Source organism: Lissotriton vulgaris, chromosome 1_1 (assembly GCF_964263255.1).
Source record: "Lissotriton vulgaris chromosome 1_1, aLisVul1.2, whole genome shotgun sequence".
NCBI lineage: Eukaryota > Metazoa > Chordata > Amphibia > Caudata > Salamandridae > Lissotriton > Lissotriton vulgaris.
The window spans coordinates 1,668,873,454-1,668,895,125 of record NC_141685.1 but is presented as its reverse complement, the minus strand read 5'-3'; the positions used below and the strand labels follow the sequence as shown (position 1 = coordinate 1,668,895,125).

The 21,672-nt window shown below is 42.6% G+C and overlaps 1 protein-coding gene across 3 annotated transcripts in view; it reads right to left on the bottom strand.

Annotated features, from left to right (window-relative positions):
- Nucleotides 1-21,672, bottom strand: part of MEST (mesoderm specific transcript) — a 342,266-nt gene that overhangs the window by 217,865 nt on the left and 102,729 nt on the right. For all 3 annotated transcript variants that reach the window (XM_086918914.1, XM_086918913.1, XM_086918915.1), the window contains one exon: nucleotides 19,670-19,824. In XM_086918914.1, coding sequence (XP_086775040.1) covers nucleotides 19,670-19,823 — 154 coding nt within the window. In that variant the 5' untranslated portion in view covers nucleotide 19,824. The remainder of the gene's footprint in view (nucleotides 1-19,669; nucleotides 19,825-21,672) is intronic.

Genomic DNA, 21,672 nt, shown 5'->3' with positions numbered 1-21,672 from the left:
GCAGTGGGCTGCATCAATATCTGGTGTATTGTAATTTGATATTACCGTTTCCACATTTCAGGCGGGAGCCAGCCAAAATAAAGCACTTTTTGGCTTTAAAAATCAGGAGTCTCCCTTCTGAATCGGGAGAGGGAGACAGAGGGAGGGAGAGCTAGAGGGAAGGAAAGAGAGGGAGAGGGAAAGTGAGGGAGGGAAAGGGAGGGAGAGCAAGGGAGAGGGAGGGGAAGGGATGGGGAGGGAGGGAGGGAGGGAGGGAGAGTGAGTGAGGGAGAGCGAGGGAGGGAAAGGGAGCGAGGGAGGGATGGAAAGCGAGGGAGGGAAAGGGGGGCAGACGGAGGGAGAGGGAGGGAGGGAGACAGAGGGAGGGAGACAGAGGGAGTGAGGGAAACAGAGGGAGTGAGGGAAACAGAGGGAGTGAGGGAGACAGAGAGGGAGGGAGACAGAGGGAGGGAGGGAGTGAGAGAGTCAGAGTGAGTGAGACAGAGGGAGAGATGGAGAGAGATGGAGAGAGAGAGAGAGTCAGAGGGAGACAGAGTCAGAGGGAGACAGAGAGAGGGAGAGGGAGAGGGAAAGGGGAGGGAGAGTGAGAGGGAGAGGGGGGAGAGAGAGAGGGAGAGGGGGAGAGAGTGAGAGGGAGAGGGAGAGAGGGAGACAGAGAGAGTGAGTGAGACAGAGGAAGAGAGGGAGTGAGAGAGACAGAGGGAGAGATGGAGAGATGGCGAGAGATGGAGAGTCAGAGGGAGACAGAGAGACAGAGAGAGGGAGAGGGCGAGGGAAAGGGAAAAGGAGGGAGAGGGAGGGAGAGAGGGGGAGAGAGGGGGAGAGAGGGAGAGAGAGAGAGGGAGAGGGAGAGAGATGTGTGTCTATGCCGGGTCTGGTGGCTCAGTGGACGAAGGCGTCCGCTGCAGGGACCTATGATCAACCTTATGGTCACAGTTTTTTTTGTTGCTCTAGCCCCGCCCCTTCCCCACTGACCCTGCCCCCACCGGTGCGGCCCTCGGACACAAACCACACTGTAAATTTGGCCCCCAAGAGAAAGTTTGTGAGTACCCATGTCTTAGAGTATCCCAATGTTGTGTGAGAAGGTCAGGGTAGTTGGGGAACTACTGATGAGGTACTAAAGAAATCTCTATGGGTTGTGAAATAGGGATGTCTTGCCCATGTGGGAGCTATTTTAATTAAGGTGAGGGAAGTTTGCCATAGTTTCCTGACCACATACGGAAGTAGTGGAAGAGGTGGAAAAGAGTAGACAAATATCCCTGACCAGTTCATCCATTGCACATTCCCTTTGGACTCTGGGTGTGGAAATCTGGTGGGGAAGTTTGGGCATTTTGAGTTTTCATTGAGTGCGAACCCCCAATGTTAGAAGTAAGAAAGTAGGATTTGTGGGGGAGTTCCCACTTGTGGACTTGTTGCTACATCCTGCTGAGTAGGTCTGCAAAGTCATTGTTCATTGTTGGTATATACTTCACCAAAAAGTGTACTTCGTGACGTAGAGCCCATCGTCAAATTCTCTGTGCTTATATGGACAGTTGGGCTGAGCGTGCACCCCTTATTTCTGAAGGTAGTACATTGCAGTCATTTTGTCCATCTTGACTAGGGACTGTTTTCTGATGAATGTGACAGAAAAATGCATTGAGTGCTAAGTGAATAACTAACAACTCGAGGTAGTTTATGTGAAATGCTTGCAGCAGGGGAGTCCGTAAACCTTGAAGATTTAGGTTCTATATGTGTGCTTCCTTGTTTGCAAGGGATGCACTCATGGTAATTGGTCACTTGCGGAACTGGGACAGAAAAGGCCTGTCCAGCTGTAAATGTTTAGTTTTCCACCAATTTAGAGAGAGATGATTACTGGCCTTTAACAACTCTAGATCTTCCCATTGACCCTCTGCTTGTGACTACTGCTGTGCCAGGTACTCTTGAAGTGGACACATGTGAAGCCTGGTGTGTGGAACAATGGTGATACAGGATGCCATATTTCCATGCAGACGCAAGACAGTGCAAACTATTATTTGACGACATGGCTGAAAAAAGAGGTAATGGAGCCTGAAAACTTTTGATTTGAGCGGCGCTGGGATAGCTTTCGCTGTAACTGAATTTAGTAGTGCCCCTAGAAAGGGCTGGAGTTGCACTGGAAATTACTCTGCTTGAACACACTAAAATGCTGATAACGATGATGGATATCATTTTAAATCAGAATTTCTTTGTTTTTGACAAAAAATGGTATAGACAAACTAGAGGAGTAGCCATGGGCTCAAGGTTTTCTCCTTCTTTTGCCAACATATACATGGGTGCTCTGGAGGCTGACTTGATCTGGAGCATTAAGGGCAGTAAATGGATTGATAATATTGTTTATTGGGGTCGCTACATAGACGATTGCCTCTTAATCTGGTCAGGATCTGACACTACACTTGAAGAATTCTGCATGTACTTAAATGACAATGAGATGAACATGCGCTTCACCACACACATTAGCTCTACATGTGTTTCTTTCTTGGATCTAGAATTATACATCAAGGATGGTACCCTACAAAGTAGATTATTCCGCAAGGAAACAGCATGCAACTCAATACTTCACAACAAAAGTTGTCATCCTAATCATCAAAAAAACGGAATCCCTTATGGAGAATTCATACGAGCAAGGCGGAACTGTAGTGAAGATCAGGAATTTGAAACTTGCTTACAAGACATGCAGTCTAGGTTCTTCAATAGAGGCTATAATCCTCAAATCATTTCCAAAGCTGGCCAAAAGATCATAAAAACCAGCAGAGAATCAACATTGGTAGCCAGACGACCAAAAACTGATATCAGAAAACAACCAGTGAGACTTGTGACAGACTTTAATGAACTGAGTCCTGTAATACGAAAAAGTTTCCAGAAACATTGGGGCATCCTTAGTGCTGACAGAACATTGACTGAGGCTATAGGCAATCATCCTCAAATTACTTTTCGTAAAGGGAGAAATCTGAAGATTAGACTAAGTCCTACGGTGCCCAAAGCTACGAGAACTTGTGACTGGCTAACTCAAAAGTCCAAAGGTTTCTTTAAATGCGGCATGTGTCCGATGTGCAGGTGGGCCAAACATGGAACTAAGACATTTCAGGATCACAGATCAAAACAGTACACAATCAACACCAACATTAACTGTAACACAAAATTCACTGTATATATCATTGAATGCGCTTGTAAAAGCAGATATGTGGGAAGTACGATCAGGGCACTCAAGGAACGCATCAGAGAACATGCTAGAGCTTATGCCACTAAAGACCCACGATATCCCATGGCCATACATATGGCCTCTTGTCCTGCACAAGGTGAGAATAAGTCATTCACGTTCTACGGCATTGATGTGATACAGCCCTCTGTAAGAGGGGGAAACAGGGAACTTCGTCTTAGAAGGCTGGAAGCACTATGGATCATGCGTTTGGACTCTACCAACAGAGGCCAAAACACAGATGATGAACTACATTTCTTCCTAGGCTAGGATCATTAAAATGCTATTGCAAACTGTTATAAGGTATCACTACTGTATGTGAGGACAATATGCAGTGGTAAATGTAACAAGGAGTAATATACAAGTATTATGTACATTCAAATTCACGAAGAATTTATACAGTCTTTATGAAAATTTTTCTAATTGAATTTTATGAATAACTATGTTTACAAAAATGTGGATTGAATTGCCAGAAATAATGTCACCAATTACACCCGCTAAGGATTTAGCCATTAGTTTGCCCAAGACATTAAGTGTAATGTTTTCCTTCTCCTCCCGGTTGGGAGTTGCTTTCCACTTTTTTCTGCCAATCACAAGGATAAGATTGTTAAAATCCTATAAAATAGGGGAATGGTTCATATCTCCATTGTATTTCTCGGGTCTTTTTTAATAAACTCCAAAAACATCTCCGTAAAGGATCATCCTTCCTATGGAGCTTGTTCTATGCTAGCTGCGAAGGAGAGCCGTTTTCACTCCGTTTTACCTTCCTCAAAACAATCCATAATACGTTTATGGCTCGAGTGTCTCACCACGTGAAAGAGGGTAGGGACTATCAAAATATTGTAGTGAAACTGTTAAACAGGCACAATATTGACAATACGCTGTATCAATATTGTACTCATGGGACTATAGTTGGGTCCTTAGTAAACTGTGAATTATACCTTTCATTTCGTACACTCGGTTTCTAAATAAAAATCTCATCCCCTTGGTCAATTTTTCTTGGGGCATTTATTATTAGCTTTAGAATTCACCCGGTCCTTTTTTCACTTATTTTCGCGGCCCCTACCGGTACACAGGCACTTTGTGCAAATTGTGGTTGATTCTGATTTTTCAAGTAGTAACTCTTCTATTATTTGCCCACTATCAATCAACCTGCGCGGTCTAGTCTTTTTTGCAACTACCCTATTTTAGGGGCGTGAACCGCGTGGTGTTTGTTCCCGCATTCGGAAACAGGAGCTGCATTCGGCTCAACCCACGGGCTAACAGGTAAGCCACGGAAACGGCCTCTTTAGGAAGATTTTCGCTTCGCGCTACATTTCTTTACCGAACTATTTTTACCTTATTAATTTTTCCCTTCTTTTTGTTGTGTAGCCCGAATAGCACCGACGCTGTGTGAACTGTTACACACGATCCATATTGTTTGACGAAACGGCAACCGATTACTCACGGTACCGTTCTCCTACTACACGTAAACATCCCGATTAGGACCGGGACGGAATTATCACCGGTCTCCCGGTGAGTTTCTTTCCCTCTTTAAATCCTGACTTCTCCTTCGTAGTCTTTTGAAGTTTTATCTGACACCGGCCTTCTATATCTATGCTGATTACTATTTTTGTCCTCCTTCAACAGATAACGCGCCTTGATCATTCAGATCAGGTAATTTCCCAATCCCCCCCTTCTCCAACTTGTATACTATTTTTTCCGGATTTCTCGTTTAATCTCATAACGTAGTACTTTTAGCCCATGCCTTCTCAATAAATTGAGTGCGTGCTAAATTGGACCAGAATCTGTAGTCACTAATTTCTATCTAGACCGTCTAACACTGATTAGGGGAATCACATATGCCCTAGAACTCTACAGGGTTCTGTCGTAGCAAGTGTTCAAACTAATTATAAGTGAATATTTCAATTTTTGTCCATTTTCATGAAGCATTTAGGTGGATACGAGTATGATTAAGAATAGCATTAAGGCATTTTTTCATTCTTGGTGAAAGCTAACACGCTATGTACCCGTTTTAAAACAAGAGAATATGTCTGCACAATTAGCATGTTTGGTGTGAATACTGTGGGTGTTGAGTTTTGACAGTAGCCATTACGCAAAGTACTCGCTGTAAAACAGAGAATATGCCTGGACGAATAGCATGATTAGTTTGATTACTGTGTAGATTTTGAGTAAGGATAGACGTTTTTTCTTGATTGTTTTAAATTGTATACACTTACTTATGCATGGACACTTGTCCCATTAATGTACAAAAGTTGGTTATGTCAAGGCAAGAGGGTACTAGATTCGTATTCTATAACAGTGACTTATTCAGATATATTTCTCGCAACTGTACACAGTCGTATACCTAATGTTTTTCCGTTGTCATTTAATGATTTGAAATGTTGAACCCATTTTTTGAAATACTCAGTTGATACTTGATTTAATTGTATGCCCATTTGAGGCTTGGAACAGTTCAAATGAAGGAAAGTTTAAGGTTTAGACCACCAAATGGACAATACTTAACCGTGAAAAGTCACTGCACGCCACAATTTATATGCATATGATTAACTTATGAATCTATCACCTATCATAAGATATAGCAACCTCTCTTAAGGCCGTATGTCACTACACACAACCTATCACACGCGCCAATAATATAGACCCGTTAGAAATAACTGCTCGTGAGTTTTCTTACCATAAGTCACCTTCTGTCTCCTTTTTTTCCCATCCCCGTCTTTTTTGGTTTCCACTTCACTGGTGTCCCCACCCTCCACACATATTATTTGTAGTTTTGATTTTTTTCCTTTTGTTTCTTATGTTTTTTCTTTTATACATCCTTTTTAGCCCTGAAGATTCACAGCCACATGCTGTGATGAAACACGTGTAGGCTAGAGTGATACACACAGTGATTCTGAGGAAAGAACACTGTTGAACAATAAAATTCGTTTTGAAATACTTATGCGTGTATGATCTATCCCATCGCTTTAACCATTTGACCGTTTAAAGTTTGAAATTCAATTTGATACACGAAGTGTGCTCTGGATTCTTGTCCAATTACATTAGAGAGAGGTTTCAGAACCTCTTCTCTCACAGAGGTTAAGGTTTTCCTCTGCCAAGAAGCACCTAATTCTATACCACGAGACTCTAATACTTACCGTGAGAAGCTGAGCGCCATATTCCTGAACACTTAAAAACCTGATCGCTGACTTTATATAAATTCTTGACTCAGGAAGGCAGCCACTACGGTTTTCAACCCAGCTACTACCAGATTCACAATGGATAGGGATAAGATCGCCTCCGAGATGTTTGAAAATCTCTCCAAAGGTACACATCCAACCACCACTAGGACAAGTGGAAATCAGCAAACGGGAACCAGCTTGAAACAAAAATTTCTTAAACTAGAACGACTTAAAAAAACGGAAAATTCGCGCTGGTGGGACGGCGCAACTTTGAAACAATATCTAAGGGTGCAAAGAATCCCGAGAGGTCTTCGATCACAGACCTTCCCGACCTTTGATGACCTCGACGACGACCTCCTGAATAAATGGGAGGATTCAGTAACTATGAACTCAACAAACTTAATGAGAATTTTAATAGAAAATGCAGACCGAAAAGTAACCAAATTACAGGCAGAAATTGTGGAACTAGAGAAGGAGATAGAAGCCCTTAATCTCAAGGATGCGACTGAGAAAAACTATAAAATTCTGGAAGACATCTTGACCAAACATCAAAATGATCTCAAAGACCGTAAGGCAAGACAAATACGAAGAGATGAAGCGGACTACCGTGAGGGAAGAGTGTTTACCTTTGCCAAGAAATATGACCAACAAATACGCAAACCTACTAACAACCAACAAGCAACTAACAACCAACAAGCTGCCAAAACTGGAGCATCAAATATATCCTCAAGTAACACCTCCCTTAGCAGTGTTCCGGAAACTGAGAGCGAACCTGAAGACAACGCAACCGCCAATCAAGATCCGAGAATGATTCCAACAACCTCTGGAACCAGCAGTGCTTTTTCTCGGGAAGTCAGGACAATGAAAATTATCAACCGAACAAGAGTAAACCCAACACACGTAAAACCCGCAGAGGCCAGAGAGGAGGACAGAGACGACTACAGAGAGAAACTGAGGTCGGGCACAAAGAAGTGAAGAATTCACTTGGTCAGGATGTACAGGTGATTAACCTTTCATCCATGAACCTGGACAGGGACATGATCTCATTATTAAGCAAGGGTCTCAGTTTTAATCCTATGGACCAAGGCGATCCATGCAGGATGAAGATTGATTTGTTCAAGTATATCAGAGGACTCAAACTTAAAAAATATTTCTGGGGCACCCCAACTGAACATACAATTTCTGATGATGACCTAGAAGAGACTACTACTAACCCTATCAGTATACAAGAGGTTCTAGCATCACACCTCTTATTGTCAATCACGGATTTTGATGATCCCCCAAATTCATTTAATGACCTATTAACAGACTTAGAACTGAAGACTGATGACACAATAGACAGTGGCCTAAAAAATAAATCCAAATGGACACCAACACTTCCTAGCGGCAACACCATTGACACCTTCTACAAACTCGTATTGGATGACATTAACAAGTACGAAAATAAAATCTCTAAACGTGGTCCTATGATTAATGACAATCTAACTAGGGAAGAGAGAATAGCACTAATAACTCTAAGTGACAACCAGGACATTATCATTCGTGAAGCTGATAAAGGAGGTAACGTAGTGGTCATGAACAAAGTAGACTACAACACAGAAATCCTCTCTCAACTCTCAGACAATTCCTGTTATGAAGCCATTCCTAATAATCCCATGGGCCCGGTTACAATATTGATCAATAACCATCTAAGAGAATGGAAAGAGGCATGTCTGATCAATGATGCAGAATACATGTTTCTAAAAGTTACACGTCCTTCTTATCCATGGCTTTATACCCTGCCAAAGGTTCACAAAACCGCACCCTTTCCCCCTGGTAGACCAATTGTATCTGGGATTGGGGGTCCAACTGAGAGGCTTTCCCAGTATGTGGACAAATTCCTGAGTCCACTGGTAAAAAACCTGCCTTCCTATATTCAAGATTCGAAACATATCTTAAGTATCTTAACGGACATCACATGGCAACCTGGACTGATTATGGCAACCCTTGATGTGGTTTCGCTCTATACTTCCATTGAACCAGAACTTGGATTACAGGCGGTTACGAGAGCATTGAACACCAGACCAATTACTCTGCTTGAACACACTAAAATGCTGATAACGATGATGGATATCATTTTAAATCAGAATTTCTTTGTTTTTGACAAAAAATGGTATAGACAAACTAGAGGAGTAGCCATGGGCTCAAGGTTTTCTCCTTCTTTTGCCAACATATACATGGGTGCTCTGGAGGCTGACTTGATCTGGAGCATTAAGGGCAGTAAATGGATTGATAATATTGTTTATTGGGGTCGCTACATAGACGATTGCCTCTTAATCTGGTCAGGATCTGACACTACACTTGAAGAATTCTGCATGTACTTAAATGACAATGAGATGAACATGCGCTTCACCACACACATTAGCTCTACATGTGTTTCTTTCTTGGATCTAGAATTATACATCAAGGATGGTACCCTACAAAGTAGATTATTCCGCAAGGAAACAGCATGCAACTCAATACTTCACAACAAAAGTTGTCATCCTAATCATCAAAAAAACGGAATCCCTTATGGAGAATTCATACGAGCAAGGCGGAACTGTAGTGAAGATCAGGAATTTGAAACTTGCTTACAAGACATGCAGTCTAGGTTCTTCAATAGAAGCTATCATCCTCAAATCATTTCCAAAGCTGGCCAAAAGATCATAAAAACCAGCAGAGAATCAACATTGGTAGCCAGACGCCCAAAAACTGATATCAGAAAACAACCAGTGAGACTTGTGACAGACTTTAATGAACTGAGTCCTGTAATACGAAAAAGTTTCCAGAAACATTGGGGCATCCTTAGTGCTGACAGAACATTGACTGAGGCTATAGGCAATCATCCTCAAATTACTTTTCGTAAAGGGAGAAATCTGAAGATTAGACTAAGTCCTACGGTGCCCAAAGCTACGAGAACTTGTGACTGGCTAACTCAAAAGTCCAAAGGTTTCTTTAAATGCGGCATGTGTCCGATGTGCAGGTGGGCCAAACATGGAACTAAGACATTTCAGGATCACAGATCAAAACAGTACACAATCAACACCAACATTAACTGTAACACAAAATTCACTGTATATATCATTGAATGCGCTTGTAAAAGCAGATATGTGGGAAGTACGATCAGGGCACTCAAGGAACGCATCAGAGAACATGCTAGAGCTTATGCCACTAAAGACCCACGATATCCCATGGCCATACATATGGCCTCTTGTCCTGCACAAGGTGAGAATAAGTCATTCACGTTCTACGGCATTGATGTGATACAGCCCTCTGTAAGAGGGGGAAACAGGGAACTTCGTCTTAGAAGGCTGGAAGCACTATGGATCATGCGTTTGGACTCTACCAACAGAGGCCAAAACACAGATGATGAACTACATTTCTTCCTAGGCTAGGATCATTAAAATGCTATTGCAAACTGTTATAAGGTATCACTACTGTATGTGAGGACAATATGCAGTGGTAAATGTAACAAGGAGTAATATACAAGTATTATGTACATTCAAATTCACGAAGAATTTATACAGTCTTTATGAAAATTTTTCTAATTGAATTTTATGAATAACTATGTTTACAAAAATGTGGATTGAATTGCCAGAAATAATGTCACCAATTACACCCGCTAGGGATTTAGCCATTAGTTTGCCCAAGACATTAAGTGTAATGTTTTCCTTCTCCTCCCGGTTGGGAGTTGCTTTCCACTTTTTTCTGCCAATCACAAGGATAAGATTGTTAAAATCCTATAAAATAGGGGAATGGTTCATATCTCCATTGTATTTCTCGGGTCTTTTTTAATAAACTCCAAAAACATCTCCGTAAAGGATCATCCTTCCTATGGAGCTTGTTCTATGCTAGCTGCGAAGGAGAGCCGTTTTCACTCCGTTTTACCTTCCTCAAAACAATCCATAATACGTTTATGGCTCGAGTGTCTCACCACGTGAAAGAGGGTAGGGACTATCAAAATATTGTAGTGAAACTGTTAAACAGGCACAATATTGACAATACGCTGTATCAATATTGTACTCATGGGACTATAGTTGGGTCCTTAGTAAACTGTGAATTATACCTTTCATTTCGTACACTCGGTTTCTAAATAAAAATCTCATCCCCTTGGTCAATTTTTCTTGGGGCATTTATTATTAGCTTTAGAATTCACCCGGTCCTTTTTTCACTTATTTTCGCGGCCCCTACCGGTACACAGGCACTTTGTGCAAATTGTGGTTGATTCTGATTTTTCAAGTAGTAACTCTTCTATTATTTGCCCACTATCAATCAACCTGCGCGGTCTAGTCTTTTTTGCAACTACCCTATTTTAGGGGCGTGAACCGCGTGGTGTTTGTTCCCGCATTCGGAAACAGGAGCTGCATTCGGCTCAACCCACGGGCTAACAGGTAAGCCACGGAAACGGCCTCTTTAGGAAGATTTTCGCTTCGCGCTACATTTCTTTACCGAACTATTTTTACCTTATTAATTTTTCCCTTCTTTTTGTTGTGTAGCCCGAATAGCACCGACGCTGTGTGAACTGTTACACACGATCCATATTGTTTGACGAAACGGCAACCGATTACTCACGGTACCGTTCTCCTACTACACGTAAACATCCCGATTAGGACCGGGACGGAATTATCACCGGTCTCCCGGTGAGTTTCTTTCCCTCTTTAAATCCTGACTTCTCCTTCGTAGTCTTTTGAAGTTTTATCTGACACCGGCCTTCTATATCTATGCTGATTACTATTTTTGTCCTCCTTCAACAGATAACGCGCCTTGATTATTCAGATCAGGTAATTTCCCAATCCCCCCCTTCTCCAACTTGTATACTATTTTTTCCGGATTTCTCGTTTAATCTCATAACGTAGTACTTTTAGCCCATGCCTTCTCAATAAATTGAGTGCGTGCTAAATTGGACCAGAATCTGTAGTCACTAATTTCTATCTAGACCGTCTAACACTGATTAGGGGAATCACATATGCCCTAGAACTCTACAGGGTTCTGTCGTAGCAAGTGTTCAAACTAATTATAAGTGAATATTTCAATTTTTGTCCATTTTCATGAAGCATTTAGGTGGATACGAGTATGATTAAGAATAGCATTAAGGCATTTTTTCATTCTTGGTGAAAGCTAACACGCTATGTACCCGTTTTAAAACAAGAGAATATGTCTGCACAATTAGCATGTTTGGTGTGAATACTGTGGGTGTTGAGTTTTGACAGTAGCCATTACGCAAAGTACTCGCTGTAAAACAGAGAATATGCCTGGACGAATAGCATGATTAGTTTGATTACTGTGTAGATTTTGAGTAAGGATAGACGTTTTTTCTTGATTGTTTTAATTGTATACACTTACTTATGCATGGACACTTGTCCCATTAATGTACAAAAGTTGGTTATGTCAAGGCAAGAGGGTACTAGATTCGTATTCTATAACAGTGACTTATTCAGATATATTTCTCGCAACTGTACACAGTCGTATACCTAATGTTTTTCCGTTGTCATTTAATGATTTGAAATGTTGAACCCATTTTTTGAAATACTCAGTTGATACTTGATTTAATTGTATGCCCATTTGAGGCTTGGAACAGTTCAAATGAAGGAAAGTTTAAGGTTTAGACCACCAAATGGACAATACTTAACCGTGAAAAGTCACCGCACGCCACAATTTATATGCATATGATTAACTTATGAATCTATCACCTATCATAAGATATAGCAACCTCTCTTAAGGCCGTATGTCACTACACACAACCTATCACACGCGCCAATAATATAGACCCGTTAGAAATAACTGCTCGTGAGTTTTCTTACCATAAGTCACCTTCTGTCTCCTTTTTTTCCCATCCCCGTCTTTTTTGGTTTCCACTTCACTGGTGTCCCCACCCTCCACACATATTATTTGTACTTTTGATTTTTTTCCTTTTGTTTCTTATGTTTTTTCTTTTATACATCCTTTTTAGCCCTGAAGATTCACAGCCACATGCTGTGATGAAACACGTGTAGGCTAGAGTGATACACACAGTGATTCTGAGGAAAGAACACTGTTGAACAATAAAATTCGTTTTGAAATACTTATGCGTGTATGATCTATCCCATCGCTTTAACCATTTGACCGTTTAAAGTTTGAAATTCAATTTGATACACGAAGTGTGCTCTGGATTCTTGTCCAATGGATGGGATTTGCCCAAATTTAAGGTGAACCTCATATACAGTGTATTTTGCTGGCTCACTTTATCAGCCAATGGTCCATATTCAAGAAGAGGTGGAAGCCGCTCCTTCTCAAGTGAGCTGCAACCACTGCCAAACATTTTGTGGATACCCTGGGTGCTGTAATGACCCTGAAGGACAGAACTCTGAATTGATAATGTTGGCCACTTACCACGAGCCTGAGGTAATGGTTATGTGCTGGGTGCATTGGTATGTGGAAGCAGGCGTCCTTTAAATTCGGGGAAGTGGTGAAGTTGCCTTGTTTTAGGATCAGTGTGACATCATGGAGTGTGACCATTTGGAAATGCTCTGAACGTATGTATTTGTTGAGGCCGCAGGTCTAGTATGGGCCTGAACGAAAAATCCTTTTTGGAGATTAGAAAATACAGAGCCCTGGGTTTTTGTGGTGTGTGGCCCTGGCTCTATGGCTCATTTACGAAGTAGAGCTTTTACTTCCTCGTTGAGAAGTTGCAGATGATATGAGGAAAGGCAGTGTTGTCATGGTGGTATGTTTGGTGGTGTTACAGTGAGCTCCGGGCAACAGCCATGTGGCTCCACAATATCTAAAATCCATTGGCCCAATGAGATGTTGCGCTATTGTGGTAAGAACCCCTGCAGTATTTCCCAGACAGGTGTTGAATGGTCAGTGGGAAGGGAAAGGGAGTCAATGTTTGGCAGGGGTGGTTGACTTAGCCATTAGTCCCCTACATTTGCCTCTGTTATTACTCCCTCTATATGATCCCCTCATGTACCCTCTAGTAGGCTGGGCCTGCTGCAGCTGCCTCTGATAAGAGGTGTGCGCATATGGGGATGTGGTGGTGAAAGCCCCTACGAAACTGTGGGCGAGGACAATGTGTTCGAGGTGGTGGAGATTGTAATGCTCCCATTGCCTTGGCTTTATCAGTGTCTTTTTTGATTTTTTTGCAGCATTTGATCAACTTGCGGTCCGAAAAGATGGTCTCCATCAAATGGCAAGTTGAATAAGTGCTGTTGAACCTCTGGCTTAAATTCTGAGATTTTAAGCCAAGTATGCCTTTGTAGTGAGGTCATAGAATTAACTGCAGACATTGCTAAATTAGCATTAGTTCATTTATGGTTGGCAGCCATCTTGCCGCTTTTGCGCACGTTATTACATGCCTATATTCTCGTGGATAAACTGCTGATGCTCTTGTGCATGAGAACTGTCTGCGCTTCACACATTTAGAGGTACACCGAACTCCTAGTCTGCACAGCGTGTTCAAGGTCGAAAAACAATATATGCTGTTGATTCACTTTGGTCAGTCCCGCGCCCATAGACACAACATAGAGCACAGCTGCACTATTGAAAGTCGAGTGCTTTTAATATGGCATTTCATGCATGAAAAGGCATGTGGAGAGATTCATTCCAACGAAGAAGAGCTGTGCTTGTCCTGCGATGTGATTCCTTGCATCTAAACTTAGAGGTATGGGGTCCCCCTGACAAAGCCTAGAGGTCTTCTATAATTATAATAAACTAGCTTGTAGCACCGGGAGGGTGGTATGGCGCTGTAGCCCTGTTTCAACTATCATTATAAAATGATTGCCCCGTTTAAGCTTTATGGAGTTGTAACCATGCTGAATATATTGTTCTTATGCATTTCGCTGCTAGTGTTGGCTAGTCTACTGCATTGTAGAGCATGTTAGTTAAAACAAACATTTTAAACTATATTGTGTCTCTGTTTACTCACATTGAGGTATGAGTATGAGTGTTTGAACAAAAGAGTGTTGTTCTTCCCGCGATTCCTGAGAGGGACGGAGTGACATGTTCTAGGATGTCTAATCATTGGTAGCTTCGCTGCAGTACGGAGAATGAATGAGGCACTATAGCTAGTCAGATTGGAGTTCTGTGTACTGAGGTGGGTTTTCTGGTACACCAATACAGAATAGGTCCTGGTTTCCTGCGCACAGTTCTGTGTACGTGCAGAATCCCTGAAACACCTTCTAATGAGGAGGCTATTATCAAATCCTCTTGTGGCAGTGTCCGTCGTGTTAAGGGCACAACAAATCGATGTATTTGAAATTGCCTGGCCCTCTGAAACTAATTCTTACGCCCTCTGCTTATTTTGCTCCAGTAACTGCTGTATGAGCTCCCACATCTCATCCCATTGAGCACGATCCTAACATGCTAGGAGTCCCATCGAATTGGCAATATGCCAATGGGTTGCCAATTGTGCTGCAACCCTCTATCCTGCTGCATCATATTTTTTGCTTTATTTTTCTGGGGGCTGAGCATCTCCAGTCTCCTGGGCATTTTCCATTTTATGTGCAGAATGTACGACTAGCGAGTCAGGGGATGCTGGCCAGTAAAGTATGATAGGTAGGCGAGGTTTTGTATTTTTTATCCACCCTTGGTGAAATAACCCTAGCCTTCAAATACTTCTTGTGTTGGTTTTAGTATACCTGGGCAGGAAGTGGGAGTCTTTCTGTGCGAAAGGGTTTCAATAAGAAATCAACCTACTCTTTGGTTGAGCGCAGGTCTACTTTATGGAATTGCACTGGCCTTTTGAATAACCTTGTGATGGGAGGTGGTTTTGTTAGGAGGAGAAGGTTTTGCAGAGTATCAATTCAGGTCATCAGGTCCCAGAGGTACAATCTCATACTCCTCCCATGGGTCCTCTATAGTATCTTGTGGATAGGAGACATCCTCATAATCTAAAAGGGGTGGGCTATCCTTTCTGTAATATGAATGGTACGAACCCTGTGGTGATTGAGGTGGTGGCAGAGGAGGTGTAGAAGGAAGAGGAGGGAAAGCAGATAGTTGTGATGGAAGCTTATACCCCGGTACTGTCTCTTCTTCTGCTTGGTTGGTGGTGTTTCCATTGCTAGTTGTTCCTCAAAAGTGAGTTGTCTTTTTCAAGGAGGAGTCTGCTGGACCTGAAGTAGAGGTTTGGTAATGATTTTCACTGTATGTGGATTAATTCCCAGGCATCGTTGTTGAGAACCCAGGTCCTTGTCAAAGCCATTCCAGGATAGGCCACTACACCTCCAAGTCTGCTGTCGAGGCACAACTGTGCTTTCCTGTATGTCTCGGCTACAAATCTGTCTCGGAGCCAGAGTCTTGTTTAGGCTTTTAAGTGCACTTGCCCATCAACGGTTGCCTCAACTCTGATGCTGGCTTTAGAGTCAAGCTTATTTTAAATGCTGATCTGGCTTTCGGTCTGAAGGAGATTTGGCGTACAACACGGCTTTCGGCACAAATAGATGTTTCAGCTCCAAAGTGTCTTTTGGCGTTAATATGCCTGCTGATTCTGTTGACTATTTTGCCTTGGAGTGCTGACTCCGTGTCGGAGTCAGCCCGAAGTCGATTCCGAAGCTTTCTATCGGTGCAGGCCATGGCTGGAGAGCAGTGGCCGTCCAGTTGACAGGGTATGAGGGCTCGAAGCCCTAGCCTTAGAGGGACGGTGAGTGCTATGATTTGGGGCCGTATTGCCTACATGGGTGCAATATCTTTATGTTGAAGCCAGCTAAAATGTACTTCTTCTGACTCCAACTGCAACTCTGGTTCTGGGCTGTACACTACTGTCTGCTTGAGGTCTATCTCCTCCTCGACTTCCTCCTTCTCAGCATCTTGCCTGAAGATATCGGGGATCTCCTTGTCCCTTTGCTGCTGCATTGTGTGCCTTGCAATGCGCCGATCCTGATGGTTTCGGGTGATCTTTTTGGACCTCTAGGAGAGGCAAGCAGAGCAGGATGCCTTGTGTTCAGGGGAAAGACAAAGGTTACAGACTGTGTGTTGATCTGTCCATGAGTGGCACTGTGGACAGTATCAGAAGGGTGTTTTTCCATCACGCTGCAACCGTTCTCCATGACATGTGTGCGCCCAAACATATGCCACGGGCCGCAAAGTCAAGTCTGTGGTGTGACCGAGAGCCGCACTAATGACAGCATAGTGGAGGTAGAGGGTCCGGTTGGGTCAAGGATTGTGTAAGGAGGTGAAAAAACATGTTAAATAAGCAGCAAACATTATTTGCAGGTTAATAAATGCTTGCTCGTTTAGTTAACATTTTTAAGAAAATATTATTGCTCAGCCACTAAACAGCAGCTTGTGCTACTGTTCACCAGGGGTGGGGGCAAGTAAAGTCAAGAGGGCCCCAAGCGGTCCCAGGGCCCTACTTTGATTATCACTGCTCTAAGATGAGCGACACTGAAAAAGGCTGGACTGCGCTGCAACGCTGGAAGAAACAGGTGTGGCGATTGTTCTTCACCAGAAGCAAAGAAACTTGAGAGGCCACAACAAATGTTGCCATGCTGTGTCGACTAAAGTCTCAACAAAGCACATCCAAATCCGATGGCAGAAAAAAAAAATCTGAAGATGGAACTGATGTTGATGCGCAATACTGTCTAATGGAGGAGTCACTACACCTTGTGATTCAAAAGACTTTCTACGAACAAAAGCATGTTGTACATGTCCAGGCCCAACACTCGATGGCAAGAGTATGCATAGCATGTGTATCTACAGCTACGTATGCCACAAACACACAATTACAATATAATACAATATATAACCCTCATGGCTCAAACTAGTACTAATACCCTAATGCTCAGTGGTCAGGCAACTGACTCTAGTTAATGCAGGATGCATAGTTCTTGGATAGTGCTGGACACTCACATAGGACAAAATGTCTATTGGGTTTTGTCCATCACAAAGTACTGTATCAGTCAACAGCAATAAACCACCCATCATCAACTTAACAGGCATGGAATAATTGAAGAGATCTGCCACATGCTGCTGGTCAACAGAGATCTTTAATTTGGTCCACCACTGCAGGTCCCAACAAGCAACATATTGTGATAGCTTCTTGGCATCTCACAAGGACAATCAGATATTGGGTGATATTACCAAAGTCCGCCTTGGCACATCTGTCTACCATGTCTCCCTCCAATATGTTTGCTTCACCTGATGATAAAAATGGATATCTCAGAGCAGCAACCAGCTAAGTAGACTATAATCATAAAATATACCATGCAGGGACCTGCAAAACCGCTAAAAGCTGCCACATTACAGAAAACCATCAACTGTGTGCCTCACTGTTATACTTTTTCATCCATCACATTGTTATGCGCCGAGTCCCATAACACGATAAGCGCAAGACATAGAAACACTTCCCAATTAGAATCAAAACAAAGACAACACATTAAGTTCCAACCATATTCTACATGGTGTAGCATGTTACCCATGCAGACAAGCGCTTCTGCCCTCCACCTAGGGCTAGTACACCTATATAAACATTGCAATACAATATTGAGAAAGTTTACTTGCACCTCTGGTCTGTACCAGGCACTGGGTACCCAAACCCCCATGTGGCAATTGTCCCCATCGGTTACCTGCCCTGTTATGATGGGAGGGATGGTTGAAAAGTTGCATGGCCTTGCTGGAATGTCAGGGACTCAATAGTGTTTGTTGACCTACTCGCAAGTCTGAAACAAGGCCTATGTAGCAGATGGCTAAGCTATGAGCTCCCCCATCCTACAGCCCCTTGTCAGTGTCCAAGTATCACCAAGGGCTGGGGAGCAGCGTCATACCACTCCCACCCCCACCCCTTCACAACACTCAACTTAAACCCCCTCCTTCTGCAATAAAGGACTGGGGCTCCTGACAGCTGTCTTGATTTGCTTAATCTGCTGGTGATTCTAAGCTAAATGGGATCCCGGAGGGCAGTAGAAGAGTCAGATTATCTTCTTCAGCAAATCAGAGGGAGAGGACCGAAGGAGCTCACAACTGTAGCAAGCACTGTGCATCATCAAAGGTCTAAAAGTGCTCTGTGAGGATCTACCCTTCCATAATTTTAAAAGCACAGAAAAACCATACATAAGCAAGGGTTTTTCCACATCTTTTTATGAACAGTGGAACTATAGTTTGCTGATTCTGAGTGAGGGGGGCAGGGGTGGGGTCTTTGGAGCGGACGTCCACACCAAGTCGGCACTGAAGGTAGGTGTATATGCATTTTAGAAGCATTTACAATATGAACGTACAAAAGCCAAATAATTAACTGATGAAACCTAAAACCTTTGTTAAGTTATGATTCTCCACTAATTTATACCTGTAAAAAGAACTTCAGCTAAATGGCTGTTAAAACCTAAAGAGTGAAATTTGCCCATTTGGCGAATTACGTTACGCTAACAAGTGATGCACTGTTCATGACCTCACCCATAATGTCACAAATGTTATAATCAATACAATCACTGTTAAAGTGCCATATTACATCATCCTTATCGTTAACATCATTAATGGCATTAGTGAAGCTGAAAACAACTTTTGTTTTACATTTGTTTGTTGACAACAGAAGTATAGTCATGAATCTGTCAGTATTTTTGAAGGGAAGATATGTATGTTACGCGTGGTGTGGTAGCATTCATCTACAATTTATTTCAGAATCTGATGTGGTAACTTCAAGGCTGTAAACTCCATCACACATCCATACCTGCAAGACTAGATGATCAAGATCTCCCATAGTCAATGAAACACAGACCGTGGTGACACGTGCATCCGTGAGCCATGCAATGACATAGGCCACAATATGTAAAAAGATTGAGAAAGTACTCAATATGTCACCAGTTGTATTCACTAGCTTGGACACAGGGTATTATTTCAGTATCACTGCAACTAGGCCAGTTCTTCACTTGCTTGGGATGTAACGAACCACAGCATCGCAAAGGGGCTATACAGAGAGCCACAACCAACAGTCTCATGTAGAATGTCTGCAGGTGAGCAGCACATGGCAAACACCAATCCATGTGGGAAAACACCAATCCAGGTGCGCACTTCCACTAAGAAGGAGCAATACCATGTGTGTGCTTTATGGGACCGTGAATATGATTACGAGAGGGAAAAATGCAAAAAAGTGTCACTAGCGGCTGAACGGCGTTACGAGTTCGGTTGTGATATTACTTTGTGAGCGCTAAGCAAATTAAGAACAAAAAATTATGTTTACAGAAATCAGAGCAAAACCCCATTTGAAGACAATTAAATTGTTGACTAATGAAAGTATTGTGTAAAAGACATTTTATACAAGAATTATAGTGATATGGGATCATTAATGAAAAAACGAGGCGTGGCTTACCTTGGTAGAAAATACGTTGGTTTTTAAAAGTGAAGAATGCCCCAGATGACCTCCAGGTATGGAGGGCTGGAGACAGGTTTGGAGGAGGGATGTGAAGGTACACTGCAATTAAGGGCACCATCAGAAGCCCAACTTGGACCCACCACTCTTTCATCCTGCAAAAAACAGATGATCATTGAGTTAACAAAATGGAGCACGCCAACCATCAAAGCCTTAAAAATATCTTCCAACACAAGCACAACTCCACACCACATAAGATAGACAGAAATCTGGCGTCATATGTCACTGCCTCCCAATGACCTCACCCCATTACAGCTTCACCCAATACACTATTCCTAAGGTTGAAGACAGACGTTAGGTCAAGGGATAATCTCAAGCCAACCAATACTTATGTTCCCAATTGGTCTGAATCCTGAAGATGAAAAAATACGATTCTCAGTAGCATGCAGGCCATTTCAAAATGGATGACGGAAAACTGCCTTTAATTAAACCCCGGAAAAACCGAATGCTCTTGAGCAAAGCAGCGGTCTTTTGGGCGGATGACTGGTGGCCTGACCACTTGGGATTGGCTCCCATCCCTTGGTAAAAAACCTGGGATTACATTTGGACCAATCTCTTACTATGAAGGACCACATAGCAGCTACGGTGAGCTCCTGCTACTACAGCCTTCGTCTTCTGCGCAGGATAATACCTTTTCTGCCGGAGAACCATTGTATAACCATGGTCCAAGCATTGGTTATTAGCCGGCTGGACTACTGTAACGCCTTGCTGGCGGATGTAGGTGAGACACTATTAGCCAAACTGCAAGTTATTCAAAACACTGCAGCAAGGATGACATTAAATCGTCCCCCTGGCTCCCTTTCTCTTCCACTTCTAAGGGAACTTCACTGGTTGCCAGTAAAAAAGTGATTCTTCTTTAAGATTTGCTGTCTCACATTTAAGGCCTTTCAAGGCAAGGGGCCCGTATACATGCAAAAGAAGCTTGTCTTCGGATTGCAATCTTAGGTCTAACTCCATAGCTTAGTTAGAGATCCCCGTATTCGTCTTGTGCGCACCGGGGGTAGAGGTTTTTCATATGTTGCCCCAAAGTACTGGAACCAGCTCTCAGTGGCCTACGCAAAAGCACCTCCTATCTGGACTTTAGGAAACATCTGAAAACTTTTTTATTCTAACAGACCTTCCCAATCCTTCTCCTCCCCTTCCGAATTCATGGTTTTGCTCAGAGAAAGCGCCGAGATGCCCACTGGGTGAGTCGAGCGCTATAGAAGAACCCCCTAACATAACAATACTTGGCCAATCCTGACCGTGGGCTGACCTTTGTCAGGAAAACGATTCATTTTAGAACTCTTTCAAGACATTTAACCTCTTCAAATACAAAACAGATTAGACCGAAACAGAGGAGCAATCCTAGAGGAGGACAACACTACGGAGCTGAATGTTAATTCAGGTTTGTGGTAATAATAAACATGGTCATAAATTAAATTAGAAAAATAACTTTATTTGATGAGCAATGTTAATATGGCCAAAGTTTTGTCTTTTCCACTCACTTTACCGGGGGAGGGGGGGATCCTTGGAAGGTGAGGGCCCTGGACAATTGCCCACTTTGCCCAAGCTTTAAAATGTCTCTTAACACATGAGTTCACAAGCATTGGATGGGTGCTAGTCAGACAGGTCAAAGCAGAGCTCTAGACATAGATTTTTAGAAGGCCACTGATACAGGAGGGCCCCTACTAGAAGTGTTTATTAAGGAGGTTTTATACAACACCACATGTTACCATGGGCACTCGATATCACAAAACACCTTCTTGTTCATGAATGGTAAAAAATCAAAACGATAAACTTGAAAGACGCATTGTTTTGCAACTATGGCTCACCCCTCCAGCCGATCAAATGCCTGAAATGGAAAGTAAGTTAAAAAAAAATATTTTTTATATAATATTACACTAAGTGCAGCACAATAAATTGTCCCACATGCAACAGGGAAAAAAAGATCAGTGCATTCA